The sequence below is a fragment of the Terrapene carolina genome, unplaced genomic scaffold (genome assembly GCF_002925995.2).
Source record: "Terrapene carolina triunguis isolate 2854851 unplaced genomic scaffold, T_m_triunguis-2.0 Scaffold210, whole genome shotgun sequence".
Lineage (NCBI taxonomy): Eukaryota > Metazoa > Chordata > Testudines > Emydidae > Terrapene > Terrapene triunguis.
Window position 1 is genome coordinate 16,651,199 of NW_020664561.1, and position 17,626 is coordinate 16,668,824.

The 17,626-nt window shown below is 40.0% G+C and overlaps 1 protein-coding gene across 1 annotated transcript in view; it reads left to right on the top strand.

Moving 5' to 3' along the window:
• LOC112103403 (hemicentin-1) overlaps positions 1-17,626 on the top strand; it is a 345,952-nt gene that overhangs the window by 250,534 nt on the left and 77,792 nt on the right. The window contains exons 46-54 of the mRNA XM_026655607.2: positions 549-740; positions 1,586-1,759; positions 3,767-3,880; positions 5,792-5,937; positions 7,191-7,341; positions 12,154-12,357; positions 13,827-13,940; positions 14,723-14,910; positions 15,292-15,388. Coding sequence (XP_026511392.1) covers positions 549-740; positions 1,586-1,759; positions 3,767-3,880; positions 5,792-5,937; positions 7,191-7,341; positions 12,154-12,357; positions 13,827-13,940; positions 14,723-14,910; positions 15,292-15,388 — 1,380 coding nt within the window. The remainder of the gene's footprint in view (positions 1-548; positions 741-1,585; positions 1,760-3,766; positions 3,881-5,791; positions 5,938-7,190; positions 7,342-12,153; positions 12,358-13,826; positions 13,941-14,722; positions 14,911-15,291; positions 15,389-17,626) is intronic.

The window sequence follows — 17,626 nt, forward strand, 5'->3', positions numbered from 1 at the left end:
CACCAAATGAAATGAAAAGGCAGCAGGTTTAAAACAAACAAAAGCAAGTATTTCTTCATACAACGCACAGTTAATCTGTGGAACTCTTTGCCAGAGGATGTTGTGAAGGCCAAGACTAACAGGGTTCAAAAAAGAACCAGATAAGTTCATGGAGGTAAATCCATGGATGACTATTAGCCAGGATGGGCAGGGATGGTATCCCTACCCTCTATTGCCAGAAGATGTGAATGGGCAACAGGGGATTGGATCACTTGATGGATTACCTGTTCTGTTTATTTTCTCTGAAGCACCTGTCATTGGCTACGGTTGGAACTGGATACTGGAATAGATGGACCATTGGTTTGACCCAGTATGGCTGTTCTTATGTTCGTATAAAATTCTAGAGGATGGTTCAAAAACCTATAGGGCTATAGAATATGTATTCTATAGAACTTTCTTAAAAGGGAAATTTTAAGTGGACACAAAAAATGTTCTTTTCTATTCAGTAACTTTTCATTTTCTAGAGGCTACAGTAATTAACACTTACAATTAATTGTATTTTTATTAAGGGAATCCTATACCACAGATTACATGGGTAAAAGATGGTCAGCCTCTTACCCAGGATGGAGATCACCAGATTCTGTCCAGTGGACGTTTTCTTCAAATCACCAACGCTCAAGTTGCTGACACAGGGCGATATACATGTGTTGCATCCAATGTAGCTGGTGACAAAAGCAAAAGTTACAGTCTCAATGTACTTGGTAAGTGATTGTGCTGGTTATCTAAAGAAGGTATTAATCTCATTGAAAGGTAGATATTCATGCTGGGGTTCCTAACAGTTAATAACAGCAATGTCTAAGTTACCTGACTAGAGTTAAATATTTACATCTGTATAATTGCTAAAGTGTTTAATATTAATAAGGCACTTATACCTTTAAGAAGAAACAAGTGAGGTAGGAAAACAGGGAGTTAGAACAGGAATTAATCTACATATAGATTGAACAAAACAGTGCATTGTCTTGTGTTTTACAGAAGAAATGTGTTAAGGACACCATTAAAGGAAACATTGTTTCATAAAAACTCAGACCACCTGTTATTTTATTATGATGGTTATCATGTTACAGACTACAACTAATACAGTAGAGTTTCTTTACATACTCTCATATCCTGGCCCACATCCCCTGCCTAGCAATAGCTTTCAGGAAGATCAGACAGTAGACCTGCTGACCCCTAGTCAATAATAGTCCGTGGGAGGTGGTGGGGTAATGGCTGGTGGCCAGCCTTCTTCCCCTCCCCCTCTCCCCTCCAACCCCCGCCCATTTGACAGGCTCTATGAACGTAGGCTGAATTTCAATTTCAGGACAAAACAAGAAACCAGACAGAGCTTCAGCTAGTGCTATAGGACTTTTGCCTGGTTCTGGGTTTCATTGTGAACAGTTCACACATGCCTAGTAGTGATGCACATCCTCTAAACAGGATGTTGAATTTTCTTTATAAAGAGGTTTCAAATAACACCAGCAGTTCTCCATTTAAAAGTTATTGTAGCCTTAAATTGCTTTTAATGGCTGTCAGTTCCATTGCTGAGGATCTTCTTATTGCTTCCCAGTGTCTCCAACCATTGCGGGTACAGACAGTCATGGCAGTGCAGAAGACGTCACTGTTATCCTGAATAGCCCCACATCCCTGGCTTGTGAGGCTTATTCATACCCACCAGCTACAATTACCTGGCTAAAAGATGGAGCTCCACTGGAATCTAACAGAAATATCCGAATTTTGCCGGGTAATTATTTTTATTCTTAAATAAAATAAATGTTTTGTCACTTATCAGATGACACATTCATAAACAAAACAATTAGTTGTAATAATGGCATCACTTTATACTTCTGTAGCATTTTTCATCCCAGGATCTCAGAGTTTCACAGACATTAGTTAATTAATTATTTTTATGCTTTCAGATAATATTTATCTCTTTGCTCTGTAAAACGATGGTGGTGAGCCAAGTTAATTGCACAGTTACAATGTAATAATTAAAGTTAGGTGGTAACAGCATAATAATAACATGGTAACTTCATTTGAAATATTGATAACGACACACAGTAACCCACATCACCACTATCGCTTGATAACTTTAAAATGTATTCATGACCATACTACATCGTATCCATATTAAAAAGGCAATTGAATGACTTATAGAAATTTCCAGTTTACCTCCTTAATTGTGTCTGCAAAATTTGCAGGAAGATCTGTTTGTGCAAATTAGGCAATTTTACCCTTTTACTACAATTTGAATATAAAATGGATGTGCCCACAAATTAATTAAGCAGAATTAAGGAGGTCTGCTAAAAATATGTCCTAGTTGTGCTGTTAATCTTTAAACTTGTCTGTGAAAATAATGGGAACACTTCAAAAATAGGGGGGTATAACTGGAGAGGAAGTGAAGATAGACAGCACAAACAGAAAAGCTAAATAAATAAGATACAGTAGAACCTCAGAGTTACGAACACCAGAGTTACGAACTGACCAGTCAACCACACACCTCAGTTGGAACCAGAAGTACACAATCAGGCAGCAGCAGAGACCCCACCCCCCCCCCCCCCCCCCAAAAAGAAAGAAAGAAAGAAAAAAAGAGCAAGCAAATACAGTACAGTACTGTGTTAAATGTAAAGTACTAACAAATAGAGAGAGCGGCATTTTTCTTCTGCATAGTAAAGTTTCAAAGCTGTATTAAGTCAATGTTCAGTTGTAAACTTTTAAAAGAACAACCATAACATTTTGTTCAGCGTTATGAACATTTCAGAGTAACAAACAACCTCTGTTCTAAAGGTATTCATAACTCTGAGGTTCTACTGTAGCATTTTTTATAGCTCATTAGTAGCTTGCCATCAAGAAAGTAAAAAAATAATTGTCCTTTTGTTGGATTATCTCTTGTCTAGCCCTTTGTGGACATATGAAATAAGGAAAAGTTTTTCTGGTAAGATTATAGGTAATATAATGAAAATGAATGTTACACTTTTGTTACACTTTGCTACTGGTAATTTTGCACCTGTGGGAGGAAATGTGAGCATTACTAGTATGTGGGAATTAAATGACTTCACTGGGGGACAGTTCCTAAGAATGCCGGCTGAAGGGAGTTTTAGCCAGTTAAAATTGGGGTTGTGCTTTGAGAATGGAGTGAGTATAAATCACGAGTAAGCATGAATTTGTGAGAAGGAAACTGATGCATGCTGAAGAGTACAGGCAATTTGAGTGAATTACATATCTGGAGCCTCAAATCCTGTTGATTCACTAATATTCACAACATTTCACATAAGAGTGTTATCTTTTCTCTATTCTCCACACTGAGCATCTTTTCACTTGAAGTACAGGGCTGCAACTAAACTACAGTACAGTGCCTCAGATCCAGCCCTATATGTAGAATTAATGCATTTTTACTTGTTCACAGAAAAGAGAAGGTGAAGCACAATTATTCAGACAAAGCACAGGACCATAAATCAATTCATGTCCAGAACTGCTTTAACACTTTTCATAGGAACTATGACACATATCTAGTCAAGGAGAGAGTGAGCCCATACCCAATTCAGATACTGTACATTCATTATTACATAGTGTCACATCCTGACCTAAATTATACATGTGCAATTCCTTCTGAGTTCAATGTGAGTTGTGCATGCACATCCAAGAGAAGAATTTAGCTCTCAGGGTTGAAAGTATGACTGCAGAAAACATTAATAACCTGAGGATCAGGAGTATGGTGCTAATGCTAGTGAATAATATAATCTTTCTGCAGGAGGGCGAACTCTGCAGATTCTAAATGCACAGGAGGACAGTGCTGGTAGATACACCTGCATAGCCACAAATGAAGCTGGGGAAACACTGAAACACTATGAAGTGAAAATCTACAGTAAGTTTGTTATAACAATGGAATACATTTTAATTTTTTCTCATTCCTCCATTTTTTCTTTACAGTTTTACCCACTCTGCTGCTCACTAGCGTTTCTGAACCAGCAGGTACTCACTCTATCCAGCTAACACTTTCATTAATACAAATCATGCCCACCATCTTGAAAGACATCAGGAAGATTTGTATGACACAATTTACAAGCATTCACTTGAGGTTACTGTAGGCTTTGCAAGCCCAGGGGAAGATGTAGAGATGATGCACTTCTCTTTCTGCTGAAACGTTTGTTGGGCTTTCAGGTCAGATGGATACTGCACAGCTGAAGATCTGTAAAAGCCCACAGGCTCCAGAGCTATTTTTAAAAAGTAGAACCTAATATCTAATGGGAAGTTTTTACTTGAGTGAGGTAAAACCAGACACTATTCTATTTTGAAGTAAAATGCCACCAAGTTCATCCCTTCCCATGCAAGGTTTCCTGTCAGCACTTTTGATTCTTTCTGATTGTTCCTTACAACAGTGATTTCACCATCCCTAGTAACTATACCAGTACTGGTACTTCAGACTCTTGGGGCCAGTATTCTAAGTGTCTCACTCTATTTTAATGCTGAGACTCTTTGCTGGGGCCCCTAGTTAAACATTGCTTCCCATCTCTCATTCACTGGTTAGTGCTCTAAACTGAAAAGGAGTTTAGGCTGTTCCCAGCCCAGTCTTGTAACTTTATTATTTATTATTGATGATTAGTATTATTGTTTATTTGAATTAGAGAAGTACCTAGAGGACCCAGTCAGGGATTGTGGTCCCATTGGGCTAGCTAGGCTCTGTATACCATACTGTAAAGATGGTCTCTGTGCTAGAGAGCTCACCATTTAAGAAAGGCTGTACAGTGACACTGAAAAGAAATAGAGCAGGGATCGGCAACCTTTGGCATGCGGCTCGCCAGGGTAAGCACCCTGGCGGGCCTGGCCAGTTTGTTTACCTGCTGCGTCCGTAGGTTGGGCGGATCATGGCTCCCACTGGCCGCAGTTTGCTGCTCCTGGCCAATGGGGGCCGCGGGAAGCCACGGCCAGCACATCCCTCGGCCCGCGCCGCTTCCTGCAGCCCCTGTTGGCCTGGAGCGGTGAATCACGGCCAGTGGGCGCCACAATCCACCCAACCTGCAGACCCAGCAGGTAAACAAACTGGTCAGGCCCGCCAGGGTGCTTACCCTGGCGAGCCACGTGCCAAAGGTTGCCGACCCCTGAAATAGAGCTTCACTTGGAGCTGCCACTCATTTAGATTAGAGCTGGTCAAAAACTTTTCAGTGGAATGTTTTTCCACCAGAAAATAACGGTTCATCAAAATCAAAACTTTCTGTGGGAATGTAGAAATTTATTTTATATTATAAATTATATTTTTTTAAATGTCAAGTCAAAATTGAAACAAAATGTTTTCATTGACCCAAAACTCATTTTCTCCCCCCAAAATTTCATTTTGTGGCAAATTTCAAAATTCTGAATCTGAATGACAACAAATTTCAAAATGTCAGAATTTCCCATGGAAAGAATATTCTGAGTTTTGACCAGTTCTACTAATTAAGGATTCAAAAGCCTAACTTTAGGCACGTTTTTGAAAATACTGGCTTTAATTTTTATTATTTTTGATTAAATAGTAGGTAAGCATGAAAGCCAAGTACATGGTAGAGTGGGACAGTCAAGGATGTAGTCTGGTGCACTTTCACCAAAAAGTTAAGCACTGCTGTTTTGTAATAACTCAGCTGTGGTGCTAAGAGAACAGGATCACAAAGGAATGTATTTTTTTACTCTAAGGTTATTGTACTTGGTTTCCCTATGTCTGGTTCATTTTAAATGATGTATAACATGTTAATTCAGTCAGGGAAATCTCTTTCACTTCCTTGGGATGTTTGTTTTTGTGCAGTTCCACCCGTTATTAACAAAGGAGACATCTCAGGGATGGGTTTCTCTCCTAAAGAAGTGAAGATCAAAATAAACAACAGCCTTACTCTGGAGTGTGAAGTTCATGCGATTCCTGCTGCTGCCATCAGCTGGTATAAGGATGGACAGGTCAGTCACAAATTTAATTCCTTTTAATGGGTGGTTTTCTTACAGAAGCAGTTGAATATTTATCATCATTTTTAATCAACATTTGTATAGCACCATAGGTGCACACATGGCTCCTGATCCTGCACCACTGAAATCAATGCCTCCCTGGTGTCGTCTTCCTTCCCCTACCCCCAATATTATGGACAGTGGTACCACCCCACAATTTTATGGATCTCAGGGAATCTGCAATAGGCCAGGTCCCTCTGCACACTGGCACTAGAGCTCCTACTTCTCCCTCTGGTTCAGTTGCAGAGCAGGTGGGACAGTGCTGCCAGACTTCCTCTGCCTGAGACTGCCTGTTCCTTAGTATTGAGTGGTCATTGCACAGAAGGTAATATACCCCCAGGCTGTATTACCTCTTGCGCAGATTCCCCACAAGGCTTGTGCTGGAAAGAGGCATAACATCCTGGTCCCACCCTCAGTCCTCCTCCCTTTGCCAGCCTGGCCTTGCCCCTCCACACCCTGGTTCTCTAGAACTTGCAGAGAACCCTTCACTGGGTTCTGGGAAGAGGTGACAATGCCCCAGAAGCAGCTGATCTTCCAAAAGTCATCCTTCATGTGCAGATTTTGGGAAAACAATGAGACCCTGAGTACAAAAGGTGTTGAAAGGGAATGAAGTGGGGGCACCACAACTTTATCTTTCTAGAGTCATTCTTCAGATTAACTGCATTTTAAAATAAAATAATCTAAGTCATCTGCTTGGAAAGAGTAGATGTTTTTCTTTGTTAATAACTTTTTATTACCGTAAAGGGCTCCTTTCCCATTAAGTTTCTTCACTTACATTTATCACATATATTTCATTAGACTGGAAGCTTAGTATCATGGTAATGTGACTTTTTGCTATATTCTAGGCCATAGGCACATTAATAGGCTGAGCACATTCAGGAGATGCTGAGCATCTCACAGGATCAGGCCTACTGGCTGGAGTGTGATTCCTAATGTTATTGGGAACAATAATAATAGATATGTTTTTCTGTTACTCTTGGCAAAGCCAAGGCAATCAAAAAGGAAAGAGATGAGCTTAAACGAACATGTTTTCTTATTCCCAACTTGCTTTCAAATGCTTGTCAAGTAGTCATGTCAAGGTAGGAGTAAATAATTTGACTGGCATATTAGAGCAAAAAGGCTGTACCGTCAGATTACTTTCATGATTCTTAATACTTCAAGTATTTATTTTATTTAATACTTATAAATTTATTTAAATTAAATCACAGCCTATTAAACCAGATGCTCATGTTACCATCCAAGCCAGTGGCCGGACTCTGCAGATAAAGGAAGCTCAGGTATCAGACACTGGTCGTTACGCATGTTTGGCATCCAATGTTGCTGGAGAGGATGAAATAGAATTTGATGTGAACATACAAGGTAAAGAGGGAAACAAAGTTCAAATAATAAAATTCTCCTATTCTGTCAATGTGAGTCATTTTCTTGTAATATTTGTTTTGGAGCACTGAAATTGTTTATACTCTTCTTTTTCTCCCCCATTGGATCAGTCTAGACCAAGGGTAATTTGACCTGCTTGCTCTAATTTTTTAGGTATTTAGTAAGAGAAAATATTTTAAGTATGAGCTCTTTATTAAATTTATATTTTCTTCTCTAACTTACACTGGTGTAAACCTGAAACCAACAGAATTACATTGATGTAAGTGAAAGGAAGATCAACCATCTCATCTACAAAGTGTTTTGAAAATGTATATGCTTGTTAACTTTTTAATGCATTATATTTTATTGTGGAGTGGAAGGGGGTAGTTTTCAATTGTTGGATGCCAACTAATTTTATTTTAAAAATTACAAAAAATATTTAGTCCAGAGAAACGAGAAATGGTAGGCCAGGTCTACTACTTGTTTCTGTCAACTCAGGGGTGTGGCTCCTACGGTTTAGACACACTGATTCTTTTACATACCTTACGGCAGCAGTTCTCAACCAGCGTCTGGGGCCCAGTGGGGGCTGTGAGCAGGTTTCAGGGGGTCCACTAAAATAAATCAGAGAAGGGCTGGTGTTAGACTCACCGGGGCCCAGGGCAGAAAGCCGAAGCCTGAGCCCCATCACACAGGGCTTGAAGCTGAAACCTGAGCAACTTAGCTTCATGGGAGCCCCTGGGGCATGGTGCATGGGTGCCCGTGGGGCATTGGGCAATTGCCCTGCTTGCTACCCACTAACACTGGGTGTTTAATCTACTGGATATGCAGAAAAACAGTAGCTGTGACACAGGTGAGCCATGGAATTTTTATAGCATGTTGGAAGGGTAGGGGGGTCTCAGAAAGAAAAAGGTTGAGAACCCCTGCCTTAGGGGACACTTGATCAAGACCAAGCAAATTAATCACAATTATTAACCATGGCTATTGTATTATTAAAGAAAAATAAATCATTAAACAAAACAACACATGACAGAGTACAAGTGATAAACTAGTTACTTCCATTACAATCTCTTCTGTATGCCTTTCTGTGGAGAGCTTTTAACCCTGTGGAGAATAGATTACACCCTTGTGAATGAACCCACCTTTGGTGGGTCACTTTCTCTTGGTAAATTAAGACCAGAGTATAGTATATTGTTTCCCAGAATTATTGTGTATTCAGTTTAGGTATCATAGAATGATAGAGTTAAAAGGAATTGGAAAGGTCATTTAATCTAGTCCCCTTATTAAATACTTCTATACTGTTTAGGTTAGTAATAACTAGACAGGCTTCAGTTGCCCTTAAACAAGTTAATTTGCCATACATAAATAGTTGGGGAAAGTAAGTGATCTAAACTAAATCTTTACTAAATATTTAAACTAGTACTTAGAAGAAGCTATGTAAAGAGCTGCCTTAATACAGACCAATTATAAATATCAAGGATCTTAAATCCCACTATTAAATGTTTAGCCTCTGTCTCCTTTCCAGGAATATATGGTTTAACCATTTGATGATTAACAGGAGAAACTGTTAGTCTTTTAAGTTCTACAGCATTTCAATATTCCAGTAAACTCATTATAAGAGTTTTAAATCTAATTCCTTGCCATTATCTTAGTTAACTTTCTCTCACCAATCTATGTTGAAGTTTGCGCAGGTTTTCCTTGCGTTGGTTTCTTTTTGAGTCTTCTCTACCTTTCCTGTCTGTCTGGGAAGTTGGCTTGTTGAGAGAGACAGGATTAGTTATGGAGTGCTGCTCTCTTAGCAGGTGTGTGTGTGCATGTGGTGCTCACTTCAGAATTTCTTATATCCTTCTCCTTCCTATTCACAAAATTAGAGGAAAACACACCTCTTTCGGGCTTGTTTAGATTCAAGTGGGTTCTTTCATTGGCTCCATGACTTCATAGGTAGCCCTGGGAAGCCTCTTCACCTTATGAATATCATAGAATTATAGAAGATTAGGGTTGGAAGAGACCTCAGGAGGTCATCTAGTCCAACCCCCTGCTCAAAGGAGGACCAACACCAACTAAATCATCCCAGCCAGAGCTTTGTCAAGCCGAGCCTTAAAAACCTCTAAGGATGGAGATTCTACCACCTCTCTAGGTAACCCATTCCAGTGTTTCACCACCCTCCTAGTGAAACCTAGAACTCCCCCACTGCAACTTGAGACGATTGCTCCTTGTTCTGCCACCACTGAGAACAGCTGAGCTCCATCTTCTTTGGAACCCCGCTTCAGGTAGTTGAAGGCTGCTATCAAAACCCCCCTCACTCTTCTCTTCTGCAGACTAAACAAGCCCAGTTCCCTCAGTCTCTCCTCGTAAGTCATGTACCCCAGCCCCCTGATCATTTTTGTTGCCTCCTCTGGACTCTCTCCAATTTATCCACATCCTTTCTGTAGTGGGGGGCCCAAAACTGGACGCAATACTCCAGATGTGGTCTCACCAGTGCCGAATAGAGGGGAATAATTACTTCCCTCGATCTGCTAGCAATGCTCCTACAATGCAGCCCAATATGCCGTTAGCCTTCTTGGCAACAAGGGTACACTGCTGACTCATATCCAGCTTCTCATCAACTGTAATCCCCAGGTCCTTTTCTGCAGAACTGCTGCTTAGCCAGTCAGTCTCCAGCCTGTAGCGTGCATGGGATTCTTCCGTCTAAGTGCAGGACTCCGCACTTGTCCTTGTTGAACCTCATCAGATTTTTTGGCCCAATCCTCCAGTTTGTCTAGGTCACTCTGGACCCTATCCCTACCCTCCAGTGTATTTACCTCTCCCCCCAGCTTAGTGTCATCCGTGAACTTGCTGAGGGTGCAATCTATCCCATCATCCAGATCATTAAATAAGATGTTGAACAAAACCGGCCCTAGGATCGTAACATTTCTTTATGTAATATTTCTTTAATTGCCTTTGTTCTTCTTGTAGCCGGACAGCATCAGACATCAACTCTTTCATTTTATTCAGTCCATTCTCTTAAATATTCTTTCATTTTTATTAGAGTTTGACAGAAAAGAAATTCTGTTTTCAACAAGTCCACCAACACTCCTGTTCTTTATATCAAGGTTTTCAGTTCTCAAAACAGTCTTTTAAAGTTCAATTACTCTTAGAAAGTCTTTCGCTTAAGTTGTTGATTCTACATTGAAGATTTTTGTAACTATAATTTTTTTGTCTTCCTGAGTTCAGTGAGGATTTGCTTGTGCATTGCCAGTAATTATTTAATTCCCCATTAATGTAAATATTCTACACTTAAGTGGCTTCTTAGTAGTAGTAGTAGTAGTCAGTTTAGCAAGGTCATTAGATACTAGGTTGTACTTAAAGCATTTTACTATTTACATAGCAATGACTTAAGGAGTTATATTTGGAGCTTTGCATTTAGCTAATGTATTTGCAAGCATGGCTTTCACAAAGGTGTTTGTCATTTCAACATTTAAGAAATAAACAAAAGTTTAAAATATTTCCAACTACACATGTTTTTTTCCTGGAGTTTCAAAAACACAAGCAAAGTTTTTCCTTTGAAAAGAAAAGGCATTAGTATGGCTACTTTACAACCTAGATTTATGACTCTGATAACACACCCCACGTTCCTTTTTAGAATGAATGTTTTAAGTGGTTTCTCTTCTTGAGGTTTGCTTGTCCTTGGGAGACAGGAGCGGAAGCCTTCTGGTATTTCTTTGATTAGATTAAATGTTTTGTAACATAACCAGCTAAACATATGTATTGTTATATTCCCAAGCATCCTGGCTATGACATTCTTGTAGTTATATTTTCTATTCAGTAAAGGTACAAACAAGTTTGTAAAAATCTAAAAAAATTATAATCATTTTATTAATATCATTTTTTGCATCAATATTCAGTTTCTCCCTACAGCACCTAGCAGCACTAATGGTCCCAGTCTGCAGCCCCATTGTGCTAGGCACTGTATGCATACACAAAAAAGCTCCAAAAACTCATTTTAAAAATGTTTTTATAACTTGCTTAGCAGAAGAGAGAGAAAACATACTTGGCACTTTTCATCATAAAATCTATTTACAAAGAAAGGAAAGTGTCAAATATTTCCATTTACAGAGGGGGAAGATGAGCACTGATAGTTAAGTGACTTACCCAAGGCCATACAGCTAGTGGTTGGCAGAGCTACATCTAGATATGAGGTCTCCTCATTCCCATGCCTGTGTGCTAGCCTATGCTCTGGCATCTAGGTTGATTTCTTGTGTAATAGTTCACCAAATTTTATTTCACAGGAAGTTTTGCCTGAACAAAGGTTGCAGGAAAAAGAAAACCTATTAATTTGCCCACGCTAGCTGTAAGAGCAGTGATGATGGGTAAAACAATAAGGCACTTCTAAAAATTATTTTTCTTAAAAAAATCAGGTGCCTTTAAGATGTCTCAGATTGGACATCCAGAATCACTAGTCACTTATGAAAATCTTGGATAAACACAATACTTGTCCCAAACAGCTTCGAGTTAACTTGGAGTAATGTCCTCTCCTGGCTTTTCTTTTTTAATCAGTTCTTCCTGTTTAGTCAATCATTAACCTACAGGAAGTGCCCAGTACATTAATCAGTAGTGCTTAAACTGTTTGCATGACCAGGTTCACACTGCTGCTGGGCCTTGGGATTTTCATGCATAGAGTACATGGCTGATGTGATGGGATCTAATTTAGAATGCTTATTTGCCATAGCTTAAAGATGCTATTTAACAACTCCAGTATTTTTTTGTTACTAGATTGTCCAAATATGGATTTCTGCTATAAAATCCTAACTCTAACCTCTTCTTTCTCTCTGAATGTAGTTCCTCCTAGGTTCCAAAAACCTCCCAGAGCATGGGAAGTTGGTAACACAGTAGATACAGGCAGAGGTGGAGAAACCAAAGATGTGATTGTCAACAATCCTCTTTCTCTGTATTGTGAGACCAATGCTGTGCCCCCTCCTGTTCTCACATGGTATAAAGATGGCTACCCTCTGAGCTCCAGTGATAAAGTACTGATATTACCAGGTGGGTATTTTAACAGATCACCTGATGAGCTTAATAAATAATGATAATACTTAGCACTTACATGGCAATTGCATTTTTCATCTTCAAAGTACTCAATTTACTAATAATTAATTTTGGATGTGCATCCTTCTCAATCCATTTTTTCTTGTCTGGAAATTTTCACTCCCAGTGCTCAGACTTTATATATGCTTTTGATTTTTCACCCTCTTCTTTATTTAAAGTAAATCCCTTAACAGATCGCGAATATGGACATTCAGATATTACATGCTGATTGACAGATATAGGTGAATATGCAACAGAGACATTGAACAACACCTACAATCCACTGTTGTTGTTACATTTCCTTCTGCATTTCATTTTAACAAAACAATCACATTTGGAGTAGTAACATTTCTCCATCGATGGTGAAAGCCATGGAAACACTAAAATGGAACAGTCCTATGGAACCTGCAAATAGGTGATTTGTTCACATTCTGTGGGCTTGATTGTGCCCTTTAGCTACAGCCTTGAGTAAGGGGCTGTGCAGAAACACATCATCCCAGAGGAAGCTCCAAAAGGGATTTTGTCTGGGTGATAAGTGTCCCAGAGCTCCTCAGAGCACACTTTGCTGCAGCACCTTTTCAGAGGCTTCAGAATGCACTTTCTTGCCTAGCTAATCAGCTCCCCTGCCTCATGCAGACAGGTTGGCATCAGGCCCATGGCCTCCTGCTACTCATCCCTTTGGAGAAGCTCATGCTCCAGGGAGCACTAGTAGGGAGTACTTCCTGCACTTAGGACAGCAGTTTTATCTGGCCTCTGTGCAGAGGGTGGCGGTATGGCCTATAGGTGGGAAGGCTCTTTGTGCCCTCCCCATCTCTGCTTATCTGTTCAGAGGCCAGCCACAATCTAGATCTGTATTATTTCCAACATTTGTTCTCTTCTCTGAGCAGGGAGGGAATTGCACCAATTTGTTAAGGGATAATATTTTAAATAAAGAAGAAAATCAAAGAGTAAAACCACATATAACTGAGCACTGAGAGTGAAAATTTCCAGTCATGCATAGTTTACCAAAGAGCAAATATTCTACAGTTTGATATACTTTCTCTAATGGAGTCAATGACAAAGTTTTCTATTAGCTCACTGTGGAAAGTTTCACTTCTAGATTGATCAACAACTCTGTTGCTGATATGTCTCCAAAGAATGTAGGTTCCTTCCAATGGAATTAATTCTTTGCCAACATTTTATTATAAACCTCCAACTAAAACCAAGCTGGATGTAGAGAAAGCAACTATGAAACAAAAAGCTTTAATTAGTCCAGAACTGAAAGTGATCATTCAAGACAAACCAATGGGGAGAAAATTACATCCCCAGCTCTTTGCCCCCAGTCATTCATGACGTCATTGACTCAGGTCTCCATAGGAATGTGGTATGTTTGAGTGATGGAAATCACTTGATTTTAGATTGAAATCTTGAATGTGTTTTCCCTCCAGGAGGCAGAGTGTTACAGATTCCACGGGCTCAGGCAGAAGATGCGGGGAGATATACATGTGTGGCTGTAAACGAAGCTGGAGAAGATTCCATTCAATATGATGTCCATGTGCTCTGTGAGCTAATCTTGCATTATTTTCTATTTTTAAAAATTCCAAATTCACTTTTTATGGCAAAAGACCCTAAAGGAAAAGTCCTACCGAAATTAATAGAGAATGATTACATTATATAGAATAGCTCAGTAAGATCATATAAAAGGTAATAAAAATATATATCCCTGCTATAGAATTCTATATCATTGGCATTGTTCTCTGTTAATGCTATAGATTTTTAGATAATTTCTATATAATTGCATTGGAGTTACTCCTAACAGTCTGTAGGAATGTTCCATAAGTTGGGTTGGATGGCTTCAAAGTCTAAGTCTTGTATGATCCAGTCAGAGACATACTCTGGGAAATCTTTGTGCTTCTTGCCTTGGCTTTGAGTGTACTCAGTTTTTTTCCAACTCTAAAACTGCTAAAACCAGTGATTCATTAATAGGATGAGGGGAATGCCTTGGAAATCCTCCTTTGTCCTAGCTCTAAAAACTCAACTTCCCAGCAGGAAAATTAATTTTCCCCTCTTCTCTATTCTGAACCAGATCCCTGGCTGGTGTAAATAGCCGTAGCTTCATTGCAGTCCCTGGAGCTATGCTGCTTTATGCCAGCTGTGAATCTGGTGCTGTATTTTTCCTTGGGATTTTATTATTGTTCGCTAATTAACTGTGAAGTTCTCTTTACCTTAATCTGCAAATTCAAGATCTATGTGTGGCTCTATCCCTCTGGCAATTTCACAAAGAAATCACTGCTTATATAGTATTATATAGCAATCTCCTTGTTCCACTTTGCATGCTATGTAGTGCCACCATCCATTAACGGAGCTGATGCTGATCTGCCTGAAGAGATCACTGTGCTTGTGAACAAGACCACAGTGATGGAATGTGTGGCAACTGGCAGCCCTGCTCCAAGCATAAGTTGGCAAAAGGATGGCCAGCTCCTAGCAGAAGACGACCAACACAAGTCTTTATCTGGTGGAAGGATGTTACAGGTAAAAGTGGAAGGTGTTGGTAGAACAGTTACAAAGTTAGGCCTGATTCTGAGCTCTGTTCTTTACACAGATATTAAAATGGTGAAATGGTGTGGAGAATCAGGCCTTTATTTTTAACTCGTTTAAGAGGATTTCATTAAATTCCTACAAAATTAAAAATAAATGTGAAAGATGCCTACTTTCCCGGCAATTGAAACATGCAGGTTGGCAGAGCAGGTACCGTGTGGGTAGCAGGAGTGCATACTTCCCTAGGCTGACCTGTTCATGACACTGGTTATTGTTATCCCTATAATAACACTAATACATCAGCAGTACATATCTTGCAGTTTTAATTGTAAATGACCTCTTATTAGTTCTACTGAAGCCTGTTTTCTTTTTTAGATCCTAAATTCCCAAATAACAGATACCGGCAGGTATGTCTGTGTTGTGGAGAACATAGCCGGAAGTGCCAAAAAGTATTTTAACCTTAATGTTCATGGTAAGATTTCTAATTCCTAAGATGCTGATTTTTCCCTTTTGAAATAAAGGAAATTAATGCCGCGTTACTGCTCATGTAGCTTATATTTCAGTTGCAAGTAAACAGTCTGCAGATTCTGTATTAGTTTAAACTCACTAATTTCAGCAAGGTACTTAAGCATGTGCCTTACTTCCAGCATTTAGTTAGTGCCCTTAAGGTCAATGAAACTACTTGTGTGCGTAATGGTAGGAGCATACATAAGTACGTTGCTGAATGGAGGACTTAGTATTGCTGATACTCTGTGGCGCCAGCTCACTGCTACCATATATATTTCTGTATAGGTGAAATTCACTCCTGTGCAGAGGACCTGCACAATGTCTCTGCAGTATTTAAATCCCACCTAAGCCCTCAAATAAAGCTTCTGGAGTGATGCACTAGGCCATGAATGGAACTGCTGTAATGAAGCCAATTGCACCAATGTAAAAATCTGTATTGTCTTATGTGCAAGGCAATGTCTTTTTACTGACTGTCACATTTAAATTAGAGGGATTTGTTTATTTGTAAGGATATAGGGTAATAACATGTTTTGTGATTCTTTTATTAAATAACATTTTTCAAGAAAATTAATTTTGAAAATTAACATTTAAATTAAATGAAAAATAATGTTTAAAAATAATCAGGAATAGAAATGTTTTAGAAATTTACTTTTCTTCTCTTTAAAAAACCCCCAAAATTCCGAGGATAAATATTTTGCTGAAATAGAGTTACAGTATTCGTAACCCCATTTAAAATAGCATTAGCGTGATATTGTTAGAATAAAATAAAGTTGGAAAGATGGGATTTTCAGATTCACGAGTATAAAACAAATGTAAATGCAGTCAGGAAATTAGAACATTTTCTATTTTAAAAAACTAAAAGCTGACAAAGAGAGAAGAACAGCGGCTGTCGGTAGCTGAAACGACAATGGAACGAGCTATGTTGGGAATTTCCCTTCTGGATCGTATCCCAAATGAAATGATTAGAGAACGCAGCGGTGTGAAAGATATTGTCATGGAAAGCAGATATAATAAGATACGATGGGCGGGCCACATAGCACGGTTCACGGAAAATAGGTGGACCGCAATCATTACTGAGTGGTACCCGCGAAAACAGAAAAGACCACCTGGTCAGCCTCCAAGAAGATGGGAAGATGACGTTAAACATTTCGGACGAACATGGAGAAGAAAGGCAAGAATGCGAGAAGAATGGCGGATGTGTTGTGATCGGCACAGTCTTAATGACAGCTGAAGACCGATCGATCCAGGTGAAAAGCTGCAAAAAGGACATATTCAGTTAAGATTTCAGCACTAACTTTGACTCTGCCCCTTTATTGCTGACCAATGTCCACTCCTCCTTCTGACTTTCAGCTGTGGGCTAAAGACCTACCTTATACACTATATCATAGAAAACGTCATACTGGGTTATGACCTTGTAAACCTACCAAGTAGACACTGGAGACTGCATCCACACTTTCCGTCGTGGTATGGTTCAGAGATCTCAGCATATAACATAACCTTCTGCATATGATCCACACAGAACCCCTTATCAGTTCGATAACCCGCTCTATTCAAAACATCAGATAAGACATATCACCTTTATCCATGTCTTCCCTGAATACAATCACAGTCCTCAGTAATCTATATGCCTTCACAAGATCAGCCCATTATTCTCCTGTAAAGGGCATGGGAATTTCAGTTGTATAGAACAAAAAAAGCCTATTCTAATCTAATCCATATATGTTGCAGGAAGGATTTAAATTTCTTTCATGTGGCAATTAGTGGGTTTCTTCCACCTCAAGGCACAGTTAAGGACGTGATCAGGGCCGGTGCAACCCATTAGGTGACCTAGGCGGTCGCCTAGGGCGCTAGCATTTGGGGGGCGGCATTTCGGGTCCTTCGGCGGCGACCGCGGCGGCCTGATCTTCGGCCGCCCCGGTCGTCGTCGGCATTTAGGCGGAGGGAGCTGGGGTACGGGGCCCTGGGGAGGGCCTCCTGCAGCAAGTAAGGGGGGAGGGTGGCACGCAAGGGAACTCCCCGCCCCAGCTCACCTCTGCTCCACCTCTTCCCCTTAGCATGCCGCCCCGCTCTGCTTCTCTCCCTCCCAGGCTTGCGGCGCCAAACAGCTGATTGGCGCCGCAAGCCTGGGAGGCGGGAGAAGTGGAGCGGCGACAGCGTGCTCGGGGAGGAGGCGGAGCAGAGGTGAGCTGTGGCGGGGAGCTGC